At 44.1% G+C, this 21,400-nt stretch overlaps 1 protein-coding gene across 1 annotated transcript in view; it reads left to right on the top strand.

Annotated features, from left to right (window-relative positions):
* The window catches only part of LOC137376786 (NADPH oxidase 3-like), a 113,581-nt gene that overhangs the window by 79,915 nt on the left and 12,266 nt on the right, over positions 1–21,400 (top strand). The window contains exon 12 of the mRNA XM_068045795.1: positions 12,375–12,499. Coding sequence (XP_067901896.1) covers positions 12,375–12,499 — 125 coding nt within the window. The remainder of the gene's footprint in view (positions 1–12,374; positions 12,500–21,400) is intronic.

A 21,400-nucleotide genomic window follows, 5' to 3' on the forward strand; every position in this document is an offset into this window, starting at 1 on the left:
TACCCGTAGAAGCTTTTACAGTTTGTTTTTAGCTAGTTTACATTCATATTCTACTCTCCCTTTCTTTATCAGTTTCTTGGTCCTCCTTTGCTGTATTTTAAAATCCTTCCAATCCTCAGGTTTACTATTATTTCTGGCAACTTTATGGCTTTTTCTTTTAATCTTATACAATCCTTAACTTCCTTTGTTAGCCACGGTTGACTGCCTTTACTTTTGGGGTTTTTGTGCCTTGAAGGAATGTAGAGTTGCTGTAATCTATGTAATATTTCTTTAAAGACTATCCATTGCCTTTGTACTGTCATACCTTTTAATGTATTTTCCCAATCCACATCAGCCAATTTGCCCCTCATACCTTCATAATTTCCTTTGTTCAAATTTAACACCCTGGCTTCAGATTGAACTATCTCACTTTCAAACATAATGTAAAATTCTATCATCTTATGGTCACTCATCCCTAAAGGTTCTTTACAACAAAATTATTAATTTGCCCTTTCTCATTACATAATACTAGATCTAAAATAGCCTGTTCTCCAGTCCATTCCTCAACATACTGCTCTAGAAAACCATTGATAACACACTCAAGAAACTCATCCCCGCAGCATTAGTGCTCATTAGGTTTACCCAGTCTATGTGCAGATTGAGGTCACCCATGATTATTGTATTACCCATGCTACATGACTCTCTAATCTCCTGATTAGTACCATGCCCCACACTACCACTACTGATTGGTGGCCTATAAACAACCCCAACCAATGTTTGCTGCCCCTTGTTGTTTCTTAGCTCCACCCAAGCAGATTCCACATTTTGTTCTCCTGATCTGAGATCCTCCCTTACTAATATACTAATCGCATCCCTTATTATCAGCATAACACCACTTCCTTTTCCTTTTTGCCTGTCCTTCCTAAATATCGAATATCCTTGAATATTCAGTTCCCAGTCTTGGTCACCCTATATCCACGTTTCTGGAATGGCAATTAGATCAGACCCATTTACCTCAATTTGGGCCTTTAAATCATCTACCTTGTTGCGAATGCATTCAGGTAGAGTGCCCTTAACCTCATCTTCTTGACATTATTCTGCACTCTAAGCCTAGTTGATGCTTGCCTTTGTTTCACCTGCCTTCTAATTTCACTTGATACTTTTCTACCTCTTGTTGCCAGCTGTGCGCGGCACAGTGGCGCAGTGGTTAGCACTGCAGCCTCACAGCTCCAGCGACCCGGGTTCAATTCTGGGTACTGCCTGTGTGGAGTTTGCAAGTTCTCCCTGTGTCTGCGTGGGTTTTCTCCGGGTTCTCCGGTTTCCTCCCACAAGCCAAAAGACTTGCAGGTTGGTAGGTAAATTGGTCATTATAAATTACCACTAGTATAGGTAGGTGGTAGGGAAATATAGAGACAGGTGGGGATGTTTGGTAGGAATATGGGATTAGTGTAGGATTAGTATAAATGGGTGGTTGATGGTCGGCACAGACTCGGTGGGCCGAAGGGCCTGTTTCAGTGCTGTATCTCTGAACTTTACATCTTTCCAATTTGAGCTACCCTAGGGTTCTCATCCCCCTTACAAGCTAGTTTAAACCCTCCCCAGCAGCAGCAGCAAATCTCCCTATAGATATTAGTTCCGGTCCTGTTAAGGTGTAGCCCGTCCATTTTGTACAGATCCCACCTGCCCCAAAACTGGTCCCAATGCCTCAGAAATCTGATGCCTTCCCTCCTACACCAATTCTCCAGCCACATGTTCAATCGATCAATCCTCCTACGCCTATGCTCACTAGCACATGGCACTGGAAGTAATACTGAGATTACTGCTCTTGAGGTCCTGCTTTTTAATTTCCTTGCTAGCTCCCTAAAATATGCTTTCAGGACCTCATCCATCTTCCTACCTGTGGCATTGGTATCAATGTGGACCATGACCTCTGGCTGTTCACCCTCCCCCAGAAGGTTGTCCTGCAGCCATTCCAAGACATCCTTGACCCTGGCACCAGGGAGGCAACACACCATCCTGGAGTCACATTTACTGCCATAGAAATGCCTGTCTGATCCCCTGACTATCAGGTCCCCTATCACTATTGCTCTTCCACTCTTCTTCCTCCCCTCCTGTACAGCTGAGCCACCGGTGATGCCACAGACTTTGCTCTGGCTGCACTCTCCTGAGAAACCATTGTCCTCAACAGTATCCAAAGTGGAAAACTGATTAGCAAGCAAGATAGACTCAGGGGACTCCTGCACTGCCTGCATGGTTCTCTTAGACTGCCTGGCGATCACCCATTCCCTCTCTGCCTGCATGCTCCAAACCTGTGATATGACCACCTCCCTAAACGTGCTATCCATATAGTCCTGTGCCTCGTGGATGCACAACAGTGACTCCAGCTGCCGTTCCAGTTCCGAAACCCGGAGCTCAAGCTTCTGCAGCCAGTGACACTTCCTGCAGATGTGATCATCTAGGACACGTGGTGCGTCCATGACTTCTCACATACTGCAGGATGTACATTCCACTTGGCCGAGCTGACCTGCCATACTGCAACTTTAAAAACTATTTATTACAATTAAAAGTAGAACAACTTACCAGTTACTCACCAAACAGCTTCTTCCCCTGTACCGAAGAGAGAGGCAGCTATTGGAGGCTGAAAAAAGGTAGAAAAAGAAAGGAGGCCCTCGCTCATCAAACTCCCTCATGCACCAAACTCCCACTTTACACTCTGTGCACTCAAAGCAGCTCCCAGTGCTGTCAAATTTATTTTTTTCTTAATTTATAGTTCCCCTCCTTACCGAACTCCTTCACTTACCAAATTTCCTTCTTCACTCCCTGTGCCCTCCAGCAGCACTCAGTGCAGACAAGTAGCACTGAGAGTCCATTAAATTTATATTCTGAAAACAATGCCATGTCAGCTGTGCTGGAGCTCATAAACCAGTTTAAGCTAGCTACCTAATTAACTAGCTACAGGTACTCTCAGAAAGCATATATACCCCTGTTTAAAATTGCAAGAAATCTAACTTTCCTCTTAACTTAAACAGGAATTTCAATTCATTGCTAAATATAAACAAAACAAAACTAGACTTTAGAGAGATTAACCCTTAAAATCCATTCATTTACCAAACTCCCTTCTGAACACTCTGTGCCCTCCAGCAACACTCAGTGCAGAATTGCTAGTTAATTTTGAAAACAAATTTCTATATATTTTAACAATCTGTCCGTAAGCAGATTGTGATTTAAAATGTTCCATTTTTTCAAAAAAAAGGAAAATCCTGATGACATTTTTCTCCACTCCCTCAGTTTGTGAACCCTGACTTTTAAAGGACCGCAACAACACTGTTGTTAAAGTTAAAACAAAGAAGTCTTACACACTCTTAAACTTGGGAGGAGGGGTTAACTTTGCAACGTATACTCACAAACATACAAGGAAAGATAAGGGTATCAAAAGGGCAAGGATATTTACCAAGTAGAAAATAGCTTAATTACAAAGTGATGAGGGTTCCAGTTGAAACTAGAGTCCGTTTTTTTAACTAACATAAAGTCCAAAGCTGGAATTAACCGACTGGAAATGCCGAGTGAAGTAGGAGTCATAGGAAATGTTTTCTCTTGAACTTTCCTCTTAGGCACTTTCAGAGATAGGCTGAGGCAGCTTAGTTTATGATTTCATCCTTTTCAACAAGAGAGAAACTGGCAGAGAGCAGAGAGATTGTCATGTTGCTTTGCAGACTGTGCCTTCTTTCCTTCTTCTTGCAGGCAGGCCCCGAAGATAGTGAGATGCAACTTCAAGGCATCTGTTTCTTTGTAAGAGCTGTTCTCTAACTGCAACTGTTTCAAAACCAGACAGGCGATAAAGGGTGGCTTCTAGATCATGTGACTGGGCCCCTTCAAGTAGCTATCCCACCTCCTGTTGGTGAAATGATCTCCCCCTCTATTTTAAATAAGTTGAACACAGAAGTAAATCAACTTAAACATGCTGTGTCATGGCAACTGACAATAACACCCAAATGCCCCATAATTCTACAATTTACAGTTGGTTTTCATCCATTCATGACACCTTTCATCAGAACTTTCTGATGAAATGTCACAGGCCTGAACATTAATTCTGCTTCTCTTTCCACAGATGCTGCCAGACCAGCTGAGTATTTCCAGCGCTTTCTGTTTTTATTTCAGATTTCCAGCATCTGCAGTATTTGGCTTTTATAATAGTGCTTGGGGTTCAGCCTCTGTGTGAAAATGAGCAGAGCTTGGAGAGAATTGCAATGTAAACAATCCACAGGTGTCCCTGCCACCTCTGTCTGTTCATGCTCACTTGTGATTTGTGAATCACCACGTGAAAAGTCAACTATTTAAGTGGACCCACCGCAATACTTGTATTTGCGGTCGTGCACAGCTGTACGTTCTTCTATAATGTGCACCCTCATAAGGAATAAGGTCCTCTGAAGAATTGCCCTCATGCATGTCCTATGACACTTGCTGTATGCGTGAAAGTCCTGGAAGACAAAAGAAAGGGATTTGATTTAGTTATGGCAAAGTAAAAGTCTTGTTAATCACTGTACTCAGTCTTCGCATAGTTCAGTCATTAATGAAATAAAGCCAACATATATATCAGAGATGTTGTATATACTGTCACCAGCTATCTGCAAGCCCCCTGTCCTTCCGTCTCCGACTGAGAAGGACGCAGAAGTGCCACTTATCTCCAGAGACTCCTCCTCTGTATCGTTGAACTGGACAGTTTATGGTGGTCCACCTCCAGTATCGTCCCTCTTCCTTCTATTTTGAGCTCTCTTCCCCTACAAGCAGCGAGAAAAAACAGACCTGTGAGTGAATGAATGTCAGATATTCACCTGATGGATGCAATGCATTAAGTGAGTTTGACCGTGAAACATATGCATTACATTGCATAAGGATTGGGATGAGTGTCAACAGTGGACGGACAAATGGAGAGGTGATGAACTGAAAGGGAAAGCTGGCTGCTCCTGAAAGTTGAGTCAGTCTGAGGAATGAAGTGATGGCGAATACTTAGCAAGACATAGTGAAAGGGGGCAGTGGGTGCGGGGGGAGGGATGTAATTGAATCAGCAATATACTCACATTTCCTGACCAGTTAGGTTATTAAACTGCATATGCATTGCGTCCATGACCTGGGCACAATGCTCCTGCTCCTCACCTTCTCAGCTATCTCCAACCACACTTTCTTGAAAAGAGCAGTAGGTTTCTTCATCCCATTGATGGGGAAAAGGATGCCCTTTCTGTTCCTGTTTCTGTTCGCCCAACAATAATTCCAGTGATGTATTATAAATCTGGGCGCTGCTCTTGCTTGGTGGCCCCATGCATCCCCTGACCCTTAATTTCCATTTGTGCACTTTAAATACAGCTGAGATCATGCATTGTGGGTACAATTGATTTGTGATTGCAAATTCTAACCTACTCAGTTGATTCCAGGATCCTCCCAATGCAATTTCACTGACACCCCCCACCCCCTCAGAAGCTGCCCTCATAGTAATATCGGGACCCATTATATTTTTTCTTCAGTATGAAAATTAAAGTTTCAACTCATTTAACCAGCACTTATGCACATTAGGCACAGCATGTTTAAGAACATGCAATGAGAGATTTTTAGATGTCAACCATGACGCAGTTGTAGCCCTCTTGCCTCAAAACAGAAAGTGGTAGGTTTAAGACACACTCCAGCACTTAAACACAAAATCAAGGTAGATGTCAGTCTTCAGCCAACCTGATTCACTCCACGTGATATCAAGAAACGACTGAAGGCACTGGATCCTGCAAAGGCTATGGGCCCTGACAACATTCCGGCAATAGGAATGAAGACTTGTGATCCAGAACTAGCCGTGCTTTTAGCCAAGTTGCTCCACTACAGCTACAACACTGACATTATCCAGCAATGTGGAAAATTGCCCAAATATGTCCTGTACACAAAAAGCAGGACAAATCCAACCCGGCCAATTACTCCCCTATCAGTCTACTCTCAATTATTAGCAAAGTGGTGGAAGGGGTCCTCAACAGTGCTATCAAGCGGCACTTGCTCAGCAATAACCTGCTCACTGAATTCAGTTTGGGTTCCGCTAGGGGCACTCAGCTCCTGACCTCATTACGGCCTTTGTCCAAACATGGACAAAAGAGCTGAACTCCAGAGGTGAGGTGAGAGTGACTGCCCTTGACATCAAGGCAGCATTTGACCAAGTATGGCATCAAGGAGCCCGAGCAAAACTGGAGTCAATGGGAATCAGGGGGAAAATTCTCTGCTAGTTGGAGTCATACCGAGCACAAAGAAAGATGGTTGTGGTTGTTGGAGGTCAATCATCTCAGTCCCAAGACATCACTGCAAGAGTTCCTCAGGGTCATGACCTAGGCCCAAACGTCTTCAGCTGCTTCATCAATGACCTTCCCTCCATCATCAGGTCAGAAGTGGGGATGTTCGCTGATGATTGCATAATGTTCAGCACCATTCCCGACTCCTCAGATAATGATGCAGCCCATATCCAGATGCAGCAAGATTTGGACAACATCCAGGCTTGGACTGATAAGTGGCAAGAAAGTGCCAGGCAATGACCATCCCAAGAGAGAATCTAACCATCTCCCATTGATGTTCAATGGCATTACCGTCACTGAATCCCCTACTATCAACATCCTGGGGCTACCATTGACCAGAAACTGAAGTGGAGCAGCCACATAAATACTGTGGCTACAAGAGTAGGTCAGAGGCTGGGAATTCTGCAGCGAGTAACTTACCTCCTGTCTCCCCAATGCCTGTCCACCATCTACAAGGCACAAGTCAGGAGTGTGATGGAATACTGTCCACTTGCCTGGATGAGTGCAGCCCCAACACTACTCAAGAAGCTCAACACCATCCAGGACAAAGCAGCCCACATGATTGGCACCCCATCCACCACCTTCAACATTCACTTCCTTCACTAGTGACGCACGGTGGCAGCAGTGTGTACCATCTACAAGACACACAGCAGCAACTCCCCAAGACTACTTCAATAGCACCTTTGAAACCCGCGACCTCTTCCACCTAGAAGGACAAGGGCAGCAGATGCATGGGAACATCATCACCTGCAAGTTCCCCTCCAAGCCACACACCATCCTGACTTGGAACTGTATCGCCGTTCCTTCACTGTCGCTGGGTCAAAATCCTGGAACTCCCTTCCTGACAGCACTGTGGGTGAACCTACACCCCAAGGACTGCAGCGGTTCAAGAATGCAGCTCACCACCACCTTCTCAAGGGCAATAGGGATGGGCAACAAATGTCAGCGATGTCCATATCCCATGAACGAATAAAAAATAAATCCAGCACAATACTGAAGGTGTGCTCCACTGTTGTAGGTGCTGTCTTTCAGCTAAGGCATGAAAAATTGTGACCTCAGGTGGACGTAAAAGATTCTGTAGTACTATTTTGAAGAAGATCAAGGGAGTTATCAACATTGTCCTGGCCAATATTTACCCCTCAAGCAACATCACAAAAACAGATTATCCAGTCATTATCACATTGCTATTTGTGGGAGCTCGCTATTCACAAATTGTCTGCTGTGTTTCCTACATTACAACAGTGACTACACTTCAAAAGTACTTCATTAGCTTTGGGATGTCCTGCAGTCGTGAAAGGCGCTATATAAATGCAAGTCTTTCTTTTTTTCTTTTTATGTCTTATACTTATGCCATAAAAATGCATTAAAAGAAACAGAAAATAGAGTGCAGGTGTCAGTTAGGATAAATTTTATAAATTCTTGGATTGGAGAGAGCAGCAACCCCAGGCACCAGGGTTTGAAAAGAATCAGCGGCAGTGGGCAGCAGCTGATTGGAGAGATCGGGAATCCCAGGCAGCGGCAGAGAAATTAAAAAAGTGTTATCAGAGTGACATTGCAATTAACACAGAGGGAGGAGCAGCAGAACCCGAGGGTTTTAAGGCAAATATATAGGCTAAGTATCTGTGATCTGTGATCAGACTTGTGAAACTGAGCCGCAGGGAGGAAACAATATCGCAAAGTGACATCACAGGACAAAGAGTCATGTAAGGTGAGTGTACTGGTGAGCTTTTAATTTAATCTATATTAAGCAACTAGAAAATAAGACTAGATCAATTAATTAGTATAAAAACTATAGTCAATTTGACAATTTATGGTATAATTACTATCAGTGTTCAATTAAATAATCAAATCTAGTGGATAAAGTTAAAAATAAATAACTAGGGATAGTAACATTCAAAGGTTCTGAATTTTTATCTAATTAAAATCTGGGGTATATAGGTAATAAGAGTTAAGTAAAAACATTTAAGTTAACTCCCGATAAAATAAAGTGACATCAGCTCAAGGGAAGCAGCGATTGGTGAGTAGCTGGTGAGTCCGTATTTATTTAAGTCTTAAGTTTATTTCTATTAAGTCAGTTAGCAGTCTAATAAATAGAGGCATGGCAGGTCATCTTGGTCCCATAGAGTGCACTTCCTGTTCCATGTGGGAACTCCAGGACACTTCTTGTGTCCTGGACAACCACATGTGCAGGAAGTGTCATCAGTTGGAGTGAGGTTTCATGGATAACATGTTTATGGATGTAGTCACCCCGCAGCTTAAGGATATTCAGGCAGAGAGGGAATGGGTGCCCGCCAGGCAGTCAAGGAGGGCCAGTCAGGTAGTGCAGGAGTCCCCTGAGTGCAACTCACTCTCCAACCAGTACTTAGTTCTGAAGACTGGTGAGATTGATTGTTTCTCTGGGGAGTGCAGCCAGAGCCAAGCCCACAGCACCACAGCTGGCTGAGCTGTCTGGGGGAGGAGGGGAACGGGTGGAGGAAGTTTGGGAAGCAATAGTCATAGGGGATTCCATAGTTAGGGGAAAAGACAAGCATTTCTTCAGTGAATCCACAAAGGTATGTTGCCTCCTTGGTGCCAGGGTCGAGGATGTCACTGAGCAACTGCAGAGCACTCTGAGGGGGGAGGGTAAACAGCCAGTGGTCGTGGTCCATATCAGTACCAACGATAAGGTAGAAAGAGGGATGAAGTGCTGCAGGCAAATTTTAGGGAGCTAGGAAAGAGACTAGCAAGCAGGACCTCAAGGGTAGTAATCTCTAGATTGTTCCCAGTGCCACACACTAGTGAGTATAGAAATAGGAGGAGACAGCAGATGAAAGCATGGCTGGAGAGATGGAGAAGGAGGGAGGGCTTAAGATTCTTGGAACATTGGGACAGGTTCTGGAGGAGATGGGACCTGAACAGGCAGGAGGGTTACACCTGAACAGAGCCAGCACCAATGCCCTTACGGGGCAATTTGCTAGTGCTATTGGGGAGGGTTTAAACTAGCCTGGCAGGGTGGTGGGAACCAGGATGTAACATTAGAAAGGTAAAACAAGGTGCACAGAGAATTGGGAGAGACTAATTGCACTAGATTAAGAAATAGTAAGGTATTAGGTGAGGTCAGAGAAAGAGAATGCAATAAGGCCTAAATTAGGTTTACTGTGCATGTATATGAATGCATGGAGTGTGGTAAATAAGATTAGTGTGCTTCAGCTGCAGATAGCTGCTTGGGAATATGATGTTGTAGCGATAACAGTGACCTGGCACAAAAAGGGCAGGACTGGTACTAAATATTCTTGGATACAAAGTGTTTAGGGAAGATAGGGAAGGAAAGACAGAAGGAGGGGTACAGGATTGATTAAGGATAATATTACAGTGCTGTAGAGAAAGGATTTCCTAGAGGGGTCAAGGACAGAACCTATTTGGTTAGAGCAAAGAAACAAAAGAGGTGCCGTACACTACTAGCGGTAGTCTATAAGGCACCAACTAGTGGAAATATAGAGGAGCAGATTTGCAAGGAAATTACAGAGAGGTGCACAAACGATAGAGTAGTTATAATGGGGGACTTCAATTATCCTAATATAGACAGAGATAGTAATAGTGTAAAGGGCAGAGAGGGGGAAGAGTTTCTAAAGTGTGTTCAGGAGAGTTTTCTAGATCAGTATGTTTCTGGTCCCACATGAAAGCAAGCATTGCTGGATCTGGTCTGGGAAATGAGATCAGTCAAATTGATCAAGTGTCAGTAGGGGAACATTGAGGGGTCAGTGATCATAGTATCAAATGTTTTAGGTTAGCTATGTAAAAGGACTATGAACATGTTCATTTACAAAAAAGAACAAGGAACAATCCAGAGTAAAAATATTTAATTGGGGGGAAGGCCAATTTCAACGGGTTGAGAATAGATATGGCCCAAGTAACTTTGAATCAAAGATTGGCAATCAAAACAGTAACCAAACAATGGGCTACCTTTAAAGAGGAGATGGTTCACATACCATCAAGGTACATTCCCACAAGGGGAAAAGGTAGGACAAAAGGAGCCAGAGCTCCCTGGATGACAAAACAGATCGAGAGTAAGATGAAGCAGAAAAAGGGTGCGTATGACAGATGTCAGGTTGATAATACAAATGAGAACCAGGCTGAATAGAAAAAGTTCAGAGGGGAAGAGGAAAGGAAATGAGAAACAAAGAGAGAGTATGAGAAGAGACTAACAGCTAATATAAAAAGGGATCCAAAAGTCTTCTATAGGCATATAAAGAGTAAAAGGGTGGTAAAAGGAGGAATGGGACCAAAAGGGAAATTTATACATGGACGCAGAGGGCATGGCTGAGGTACTAAATGAGTACTTTGCATCAGTCTTTACCACGGAAGAAGATGCTGCCAAAGCTATAGTGAAAGAGGAGGTAGTTGAGACACTGAATGAGCTAAAACGTGATAAAGAGGAGGTAATAGAAAGGTGGCTATACTTAATGTTGATAAGTCACCAGGACCAGATCAGATGCATCCAAGGATACGAAGGGAAGTAAGGATGGAAATTGTGAAGGCACTGGCCATAATCTTCCAATCCTCCCTAGATACAGGAGTGGTGCCAGAGGACTGGAGAATTGAAAATGTTACACCCCTGTTCAGGAGTGTGATGGAATACTTTCCACTTGCCTGGATGAGTGCAGCTCCAACGAAACTCAGAAAGCTCAATGCCATCCAGGACAAAGGAGCCCATTTGATCAGCACCCCATTCATCACCTTAAACATTCAGTCCTTTCACCACTGATGCACAGTGGCAACAGTGTGTACCATAGACAAGATGCACTGCAGCAATACATCACGCCTCCTTCGACAGCACCTTTGAAGCTCACGACCTCCATCTCCTGGAAGGACAACAAATGCATAGAACACCACCATCTGTAAGTTCCCCTCCAAGCCACACACCATGCTATCTTGGAACTATATTACTGTTCCTTCACTGTCACTGCATCAAAATCCTGGAACACCCTCCCTAACAGCACTGTGAGTGTACCCGCACCAGATGGACTGCAGCGGTTCAAAAAGGCAGCTCACCACCACCTTCTCAAGGCCAATTAGGAATGGGTAACAAATGCTGGTCTTGCCAGTGTTGCTCACATCCTGTGAAACAAATAATTTTAAAAATGCACAAACTCACTCAGTTGCAAACCAATTCCTACTTGCTTTGCACCAAATTACACGTGTTCCTGGGTGCAAATAGGAAGGAAACTCAAGACCACTGTTGGAAAGGACAGGAGTGTTATATTGTGTAATCTATTATTATGCTGATTAGATGGAGCCATGTCCCTTGGAGTCACAAAGTAATTGTTAAGTGAACAGAGCCTTGGGACATTTCGAGTTTAATTGTTTGGTTGGGGAACTTTTCAAATTAGAATATGCTTTTTATTTTCACGCTTCATCTCAGAAGCACACTCCATTTTAAGATTGTTTTGCACCTGTAACAAAGCGCAACAATTGTCGTATGAATCTGCGTGTGAATACTTTTTAAATAGTTTGTAGATGGTATCACTTAGCCAGTACAGCTTAATATGATTGGTATACACTGTTCTCAGAGGGTGATACACTGTCTTTTCAGGATATTTTTCCCCTGTTCCTATTCTTCGGTCTCTATGTATTTTGTTATATCCCCAGCTGAGAATGCCAATGGGTGAATTTATCCCAGACCTCTACCAATACTACTACAAGCCCAGATAGTAGGCAATGCATTTGAGCAGATTAAGATGAATATGTCACCAATTTTCTCTTCCTAGGAAAAATTATTTGGCTTCCATTTGGAACATCCCCATAGTAGTGTTGCTGGGATTGGAAATTCAATATGCAGTAGGTCACTATTCTGAATCTGAATTTTACTATGGTGTGCCCTGGGGCTCTATTGGACCATGCTACCACCTAACTGGGCATTCTATCACCACTACTGATGCAACTGAGTGAATATTATCTCACTATCTAATACATAAAAGTGGATTGTATTGACTAGTACTATTTAAGGTTTTTTTTGAAGGGGTTAAGAAAAAGTTTTATCTGTAATTTGCAACACTAAGACCTGTAGCCAATTGCTCACTGGCACTTGTTTTTCTGCAGGCTGCTCATATTGCCTTGCATTATGAAGAGAACAAAGATATTATCACTGGGTTGAAACAGAAGACTTTCTATGGCAGGCCAAATTGGCACAAGGAGTTCAATCGCATAGCTGATGATCACCCTGGGTAAGGCTTTGATGGACTCGTGATTGAGTCATCAGTAATTAACGTATTTTTATAATAAGTTTGAACCACAATACCTTAATGTATCTTATAATAAAAACACAACATTTTAAAAGAGTTTGGGCTCAACTAAAGCAGTGTTGTGAATTCGAAAACTAACCTGCACTGTCGCCTGCATAGTGACACTGAACATATACCCCTGCTAACTTCTGTGAGATCCCAATCTTAGCCAAACTGTCTGAAGCACTGTTAAGTGGAGACTGCATTTCCACAAAGTGACGAGTGAAACAGACAGTGTCTTGTGTCTGAGCTACAATACCGCACATCCCTGCATCCAAGAGCAGAATTGGTTGACGACTGCGATCAGGTTGGCCATAGTTTGTCTTATGACAAGAGCTAAAGAAGAGAGAAATTAATTTTCAAAATATTAAGAAAAGTTCTCTGTTTTCAAAGGTTCAATTTTCTCCTTTTCCACAAAACTTTCAGAATTTGTAGCCATGCAAAAAATTCACAAACCACTAGTTTTCACCATTTATTGCTGAAATTGAGTACTTGCACACACGTACCACACTTAGAATTCACATTTCTGAGGTCAAAGACTTTAAAAATAGCTTATGTAAGCAACAACTGATTCCTGAATTGCAAAATGTGCTCAAGCACATTTCAGATAAAAAGCCAGTGCTCTGCCACAAGATGTTTAAAAACTAAAAATGATATTAAAATATTAAAGATGTAGTAGGGAATATGGGATTAATGTAGGATTAGTATAAATGGGTGGTTGATGGTCGGCACAGATTCGGTGGGCCGAAGGGCCTGTTTCAGTGCTGTATCTCTCTATGACTGTATCTATGACTAGGCTTGTTGATGGGATGGTCATCTTCCCTCTGCTCATTGTGAGGGTCCTGAGAAATGAGCACAGCATTCTAACCCTGTTCTTGGTGGATACAGGGTAATAGCACAAGACCTCCTGTCATTTGGTAAAAATGAACACCATAAATTGACAATCTCATTCACAAAGACCACATTGGGGCACTGGTGCATTTGGCTGTGCTTTTCTGAGTATGGGGATTATGGCATGACATTGATCAGGATAGATGGACCTTTGCTCTGTCTCTAAGTTGTTTTTTTTGTTTTCAAAATATACTTTATTCATAAAAATCTGTAAAAAAAAATACATTACAAAACAGTTCCAAACAGCACCAAGTCAAAAAATACAAAACAGTGCAAAGGAGGTCAGTTTCCTTTAATACAGGAGTATTACCCTTCCATTTCATTTTTCATGCCATATACATTTTACAGCAAACTCTGTCTCCAAGTTGTGCTATGAGTAATGTTCCCTCTAAGCTGTGTGGCTGCGGAACAACCCAAAGGTTCCCACACAGGTTTCTCACAAGTTGGCTGTGGTTATTGTGGTTATTGTGTGTCTGTGGCCATAAAAATTTTTTAAAGGGCCCTGCACTTAAACAAATCGGCCGCGCCATACAAAAAAAATTAGAGATGCATTGGCTGTGAATGTTCAATGTTATTATTGGGATGCCCACAACTCACCATTGACAATTCCTCACACACATACATATGTTAAAATATGTATAGAGCGCAAGCTGACGGCCAGATGGCACAGTGTGTTCTAGGAGCAACGAGCTGTACTGTGAAGTTGTTGGTTTTTGTCTAGGTTTCCTGTAAAGCAGAGTTGTCCAACATACAGCCTGCGGGCCATAATCCGGCCCAAATAAGGTTTCCATCTAGTCTGCCAGTCCTCTATGACTGACAGCTGGCTGCCTGTGGCTCTCCTGTACATGTACATCAGGCAGAGGGGTACGTGGGACCTGCATCTGAGGGATGGCAGATGCCTGTCTGTGATTAGTCACTGTCTGTGACTGGCAGCGGGCTACCTGAGCAGGGTGAGTCTGATTGGCAGTTTGCAGCACAGGTGTGCTAGAATCAGCTGCCCCTGCTGTTTTCGCGCAGTTCAAGGAGTGGGCGGGAATGGAAGTGAGGAGTGGTGAACCATGAGCGGCGAACACACAGAGATAGTGAGGCACAGAGAAGGAGGGGGTCAGAGACATAGGGAGTGAGGGGGGAAGAGAGAACAGAGAGAGGAGACAGAAAGAGAGGGAAAAGAGACAGAGAGGGAGGGGGAGAGAATCGGAGAGGGGAGAGAAAGATACAGAGAGCACAGGGAGAGAGAGAGACAGAGAGAGAGGGGGAGAGAGATAGACACAGAGAGGGAGAGAGAGAGGGGAGAGAAAGAGATCACGATCACTCCTGATGGATGGACATTCTATCCGGAATACTCCTCATCGCTACATCAAGTATACGGGGAGAGACAGATTACAAGTGTGAGCAAAAAAATGCCAGGCATGTCACTAAGTGTTCAACATAGTGTCAAGAAAGTAAGTCAATAAATTAGTCTCCTCATTTAAAGCTTCTTCACAAAAATGCACATTAGTCGCTGTTTTGAATAATAGTAAGATACATTTTTAATGCCTTTATCGTTCCAAACTTTTCTCACCAGTCCCCTAAGTCGGACACAAATTGTAATCGGGCCTCGCCACGCAAAAACGTTGGACATTCCTGCTGTATAGTGTGTTCCAATGCCAAACAAGGAAACCTGCTGGGGTAAATCGAAAACGAGTCATCCCAAAATGTGCTCATCCATCTCCCCTGTTCACTAGGGAATGGCACATGGCACAGGAATACCCAGACAGATTGTTTTTAATACAGGGAAGAGGGAAAAAAATTAATGTTATATAATGCAACCTGTCTCCGAGAGTGAATCGTCTGTTTACTGTTAAGTAATACTTACAGTTGAGGAATATCCATGTAGGAAAATAGGAACATGGGAATATAAATATGGGAGTAGGCCATTTAGCCCCTCAAACCTGTGCTGCCATTCAACGAGAACATGGTTGATCTGCGACCGAACTCCATATACCCGCCTTTGCCCCATATCCTTTAAATATCTTTGGCTAACAGATGTTTATCAGTTTCAGCATCAACAAGAAGGGCTTACCCCATGTGTTCGCTTGCTTTCTTAGCAGCTGTCATGACTCTTTCATCCTCTGCCAGTCCATTCTGCCACAGATCTTCAATCCAACCCCCAAAGTCTATGGATGGATCCTTGGGGAGGAGGGATATCCACTGAAGAGGTGGTTACTCATCCCTCTATGAACTGTTTGTGGAGTCATAGTCATAGAGTCATTGAGTTATACAGCACAGAAACAGGCCGTTTGGCCCACCATGTCCGCGTCGGCCATCCAGCCTATCTATTATAATCCCATTTTCAAGCACATGGCCCGTAGCCTTGTATGCTATGGCGTTTTAAGTGCTCATCTAAATACTTCTTAAATGCTGTGAGGGTTCCTGCCTATACCCCTTCAGACCGTGTGTTCCAGATTCCAACCACTCTCTGGGTGAAAAAAGTTTTCCTCAAATCCCCTCTAAACCTCCCGTCCCTTACCTTAAATCTATGCCCCCTGGTTATTGACACCTCCACTAAGGGAAAAAGTTTCTTCCTATCGACCCTATCTATGCCCCTCATAATTATGAGTAGCTATATCAGGTCCCCCCTCAGCCTTCTCTGCTCTAAGGAAAACAACCCTAGCCTATCCAGTCTCTCTTCATAGCTGAAATGCTCCAGCCCAGGCAACATCCTGGTGAATCTCCTCTGCACCATCTCCAGTGCAATCACATCCTATAGTGTAGAGAGTTCCAAACTTCTATCACCCTTTGTGTGAGTAAATGTTTTCTAATTTCACTCTTGAAAGATCTGGCTCTAATTTTTACACTATGCCCCCTAGTCCTGTACTCCCCTATGAGCAGAAATAGTTTCTCCCAATCTAATCTATGTGTTCCCCTTAATATTTTGAAAACTTTGATCAAATCACCCTTTGACTTTCTAAATTGCAGGAAATGCAACTCAAATTTGTGCAATTTCTCCTCGTAATTTAACTCTTAGAGTCCAGTTATCATTCTGGTAAATCTGGAGGGTTTTGGTCCTCCAAGGCCAATATATCTTTTCCAAGGTGTGGTGCCCAAAACTGCTCACAGTATTTCAGGTGTGGCCTGACCAGGACTTTGTACAGCTGAAGCATGACTTCTATCCCATTGTGTTCTAGTCCTCTAAATATAAAGGGCAGCATTCCATTAGCCTTTTTGATTATTTTCTCCACCTGTTCCTGACATTTTAATGATCTATGTACCTGAACCTCTTTGGACCTCCACTGTTTCTACGTATCACCATTTAGAAAGTGCCCTGTTCTATCCTTCCAAAATCCAAAGTGGATGCCTACACAGAAACCGTTTGCCACAGTTTTGTCCATTCACTTAATCTGTCAATATCTCTTTGCAATTTTATGCTTCCATTTGTACTGCTTACAATGCCGCTATCTTTGTGTCGTAGGCAAATTTGGGTATGTGACTTTCTGTCACATTATCTACATTGTTAATGAGTACAGGGAATGGTTTGGGGCCCCAACCATTGGTCATATCGTGCCAATTAGAGTACCCGTCCATTATCCCCACTCTTGGGGCTGGATTTTTGGAACTCACCGGGGCAGAACAGAGATAGACAGGGCCCAAACTATACTGGTTCTGGCCAACATATGGGTTTCCTGACACTGTTCCCAGCCCCAGCCATGTTCATCAGGGCAGGGGGAGAGCAGGATCATGATCCCACCCGATCTCTGATTTAAGCCAATTAAGGTGGTTGAAGAGCTCATTATGAGGGGGATGGTGAGATATTCATGGAGGCGCACAGGCAGCACGCACTGTCTGGTGCAGACCAGGTGCAGGGAGACAGGTACAGATTGGGGAGCCATAATGGCCACGCTAGAGAGTTACCTCTGACCCATAAAAGAGTGAATGGTGCAGAGTGGGATTCAACCATTGGGAAACAGGTGCCCTTGGTGTAGAGCAGGTGGCGGGGAGTAAGCGCTAAAATAATATAGGGGGCCATCCTGGCATCGCAGGGGCAGAAGACCAGGGGCAAGGTTGCCAAGGACAATAGGGTGACTACCTGACCACATGGAAGGCGGCAACTGGCAATGGGGGCACGGCTCTCAGATTTTGGGTCCAGTGGTGATGAGGAGCAACCCACAATGTAGGAAGGGCAGATCCCTGGGCATTAGGAGGGCAGGGGAGAATATTGAGGGGCAGGAAGGACACAGAGGCCATACCCTCAGCATAGGATCTACTGATGAAGACGGAGCTACCTTGACATGACCGAGAATCAGTGCTGTAGGAGACTGCGGGCTGGATTTTGTGTTGGAGGTGGGGCTCCCTGTGCCAGGCCGAAAAGACTTTTCGTGCCCTCTACCTCACCCCTGGAGCAAACATCCGGTCTTTTTAAACTTAAGTTTCAGGAGTCAGGTTCCCACCCCTTTAAAGACTTGGATACCACCTCCAAGAGCTGCCAGCCAATCACAGCGCCAGCAGCTCAGCAGTATTGGCAGCGACACTGGGAGCAGTGGCCATTGCCGGTACTGCAGAGGCCTTGGACCCAGGCCCAGTGCTGGAACCCCGGACCTCAGGTAAGTGAGGCAAGGTCACTGGGGCCAGTCCAGAAGGCCCTGGCAAGTGGAGGGTTGGTGGGGTGGTTATGCAGTCCAGGGGAGGCATGTCCTGGGGGTAAAGTAGTTCCCAGTGGGGGTCCTCCATGGTTCACAGATTGCCCATGGAGGAGGGACCCACCCCCCAAGCCTACAGGGATGGTGCTCCGTGTTTCAAGGCACCCTCCCCATATGGCGAAGGCTCCCCCCACTACTGGTACAATCCCAGCAGCAGTGGGAAGTGGCCCTTAATAGGCCACTTAAAGGCCTCAATTGGACTCTGGGCAGGAAGGCTGTCATCAGCCTATCTCTCCCCCAGGAAAATTGCTTGGCAAGGTGAAGGCGACAGGCTTTCCGACCCCCTGGCACCTGATACTCTGTGCTCCCTGCCTCGGGGGCCCACAAAATCCCAGCCTGCAACTTTCAAGGCAGGTGGTCACAGACATCTATGCCCTCATCACCAAAGACCTTGCACCTTGCATTGCTGCTCATCATGCCCTTCCAGTAGCCATCAAAGTAACTGTGGCCTTGAGCTTCTTCACTTCGGGCATCTCGCAAGCATAGAAACATAGAAAAATAGGAGCAGGAGTAGGCCATTCAGCCCTTCAAGCCTGCACCGCCATTCAATATGATCATGGCTGATCATCCAAACTCAGTACCCTGTTCCTGCTTTCTCCCCGTATCCCTGGATCCCTTTAGCCCTAAGAAGTATATCTAACTCTTTCTTGAATATATTTAATGATTTGGCCTCAACTGCTTTCTGTGGTAGAGAATTCCACAGGTTCACCACTCTCTGGGTGAAGAAATCCCTCCTCATCTCAGTCCTAAATGGCTTACCCCTTATCCTTAGACTGTGACCCCTGGTCCTGGACTTCCCCACCAACGGGAAGATCCTTCCTGCATCTAGTCTGTCCAGTGCTGTTAGAATATTGTAGATTTCTATGAGATCCCCTCTCATTCTTCTAAACTCTAGCAAATACAAGCCTAATTGATCCAATCTCTCTTCATACCGTCAGTCCTGCCATCCCAGGAATCAGTCAGGTGAACCTTCGCTGCACTCCCTCCATAGCAAGAACATCCTTCCTCGGAAAAGGAGACCAAATCTGCACACAATACTCCATCTGCACACCACTGCCAGGGCTAGACAAAACATTCATTTCAAAACAGAATGAGCCTCGCAGACACAGAGGACATTGGGTTTCACCACCATCACTGGATTCCCCCAGGTGCAGGGCATCATTGATTGTACCCATGTGGCCATCGAGGCACTTAGTGACTGGCCAGTCAGATTCATCAACAAGAAGGGCATCCACTCCATCAATGTTCAGCTGGTCTGTGACCACAACAAGAGCTTCCTCCATGTGTTTGCTTGCTTTCTTGGCAGCTGCCAAGACTCTTACATCCTCTGCCAGTCCATTCTGCCACAGATCTTCACGCCAACCCCCAAAGTCTATGGATGTATCCTCGGGGAGACGGGATATCCACTGAAGAGGTGGTTACTCATCCCTCTACAAGAAATTAGGGAGAAATTAGAGGAAGAAAGTAAACTAGCAAGAGATATTTTAAAAAACACAGTAAAAGCTTCTACAAATATATAAAAACAAGAGAGTAGCCAAAGTAAGCATTGGTCCCTTAGAGGCCTTAGAGGATGAGACTGGGGAATTAATAATGAGAAACAAGGAAATGAGAGAATTTTGAACAGTAGAAGGCACAAAAAGCATCCTAAGAATAGTAGAAAATCAAGAAGCAAAAGGGAGGGAGAAATTTAAAACAATCACCATCACTAGAGAAAAAGTACTAGGAAAACTAATGTGACTAAAGACTGATAAGTCCTCTGGACCTGCGTCCTAGGGTCTTAAAAGAAGTGGCTGCAGAGATAGTGGATGCATTGGTTGTAATCTTCCAAAATTTCCCAGATTCTGGAAAGGTTCCAGCAGATCGAACAACCGCAAATGTAAGACCTCTATTCAAGAAAGGAGAGAGACAGAAAGCAGGAAACTCTAGGCCAGGTAGCATAACATCTGTCATTGGGAAAATGCTAGAATCCATTTTTAAGGAAGTAGTAGCAGGACAGTTAAAAAATCATAATGCAATGAGGCAGAGTCAACGTGGTTTTATGAAAGGGAAGTCGTGTTTGACAATTTATTAGAGTTTTTTGAGGATGTAACATTCAGGGTGGATAAAGGGGAACCAGTAGATGTAATGTATTTGGATTTCCAAAAGGCATTTGATAAGGGGCTACATAAAAGGTTACTACACAAGATAAAAACTCATGTTGATGGGGGTAATATAAGAGTATGTATAGAGGACTGGCTAACTAACGGGACACAGAGTCGGGATAAATGGAGCATTTTCAGGTTGGCAAACTGTAACTAGTGGAGCGCCACACAGATCAGTGCTGGGCCTCAACTATTTACGATCTATATTAATGACTAGGATGAAGGGACCGAGTGTATTGCAGCCAAATTTGCTGACGGTAGGTAGGAAAGCAAGTTGTGAGAACACAAAATGTCTGCAAAGAGAAATAGATAGGTTAAGTGAGTGGGCAAAAATTTGGCAGATGGAATATAATGTGGGAAAATGTGAGATTGTTCATTTTGGCAGTAAGAATAGAAAAGCAGAATATTATTTACATGGAGAGAGATTGCAAATGCTGTGGTACAGAGGGATCTGGGTGTCCTTGTACATGAATCACAAAAAGTTAGCATGCAGGTACAGCAAGTAATTAGGAAGGCAAATGGAATGTTGGCATTTATTGCAAGGGGGATGGAGTATAAAAGTAGGGAAGTCTTGCTACAACTGTGCACGGCACTGGTGAGACCACACCTAGGGTACTCCATAGAGTTTTGGTCTCCTTACTTAAGAAGGGATATACTTGCATTGGAAGCAGTTCAGAGAAATTTCATTAGGTTGATTCCTGAGATGAAGGGGTTGTCTTATGAGAAAAAGTTGAGCAGGTTGGGCCTATATTCACTGGAGTTTAGAAGAATGAGAGGTGATCATATTGAAACATATAAGATGCTGAGGAGGCTTGACAGGGTGGATGCTGAGAGGATGTATTCCCTCGTGAAGGAATCAAGAACTAGGGGGCACAGTTTCAAAATAAGGAGTCTCCCTGTTAAGACGGAGATGAGGAAGAATTTCTGCCCTCAGACTTTGGAATTCTCTTCCCCAGCGAGCAGTGAAGGCTGGGTCATTGACTATATTCAAGTCTGCGTTAGACAGATTTTTGATCTACAAGGTAGTCAAGGGTTATGAGGGGCAGGCAGGAAAGTGAAGTTAAGGCCACAGCCTGAACAGCCATGATTTTATTGAATGGCGGAGCAGGCTTGAGGGGCCAAATGGCCTGCTCTTG

This window comes from Heterodontus francisci, chromosome 13 (assembly GCF_036365525.1).
Source record: "Heterodontus francisci isolate sHetFra1 chromosome 13, sHetFra1.hap1, whole genome shotgun sequence".
Taxonomy (NCBI): Eukaryota; Metazoa; Chordata; class Chondrichthyes; order Heterodontiformes; family Heterodontidae; genus Heterodontus; species Heterodontus francisci.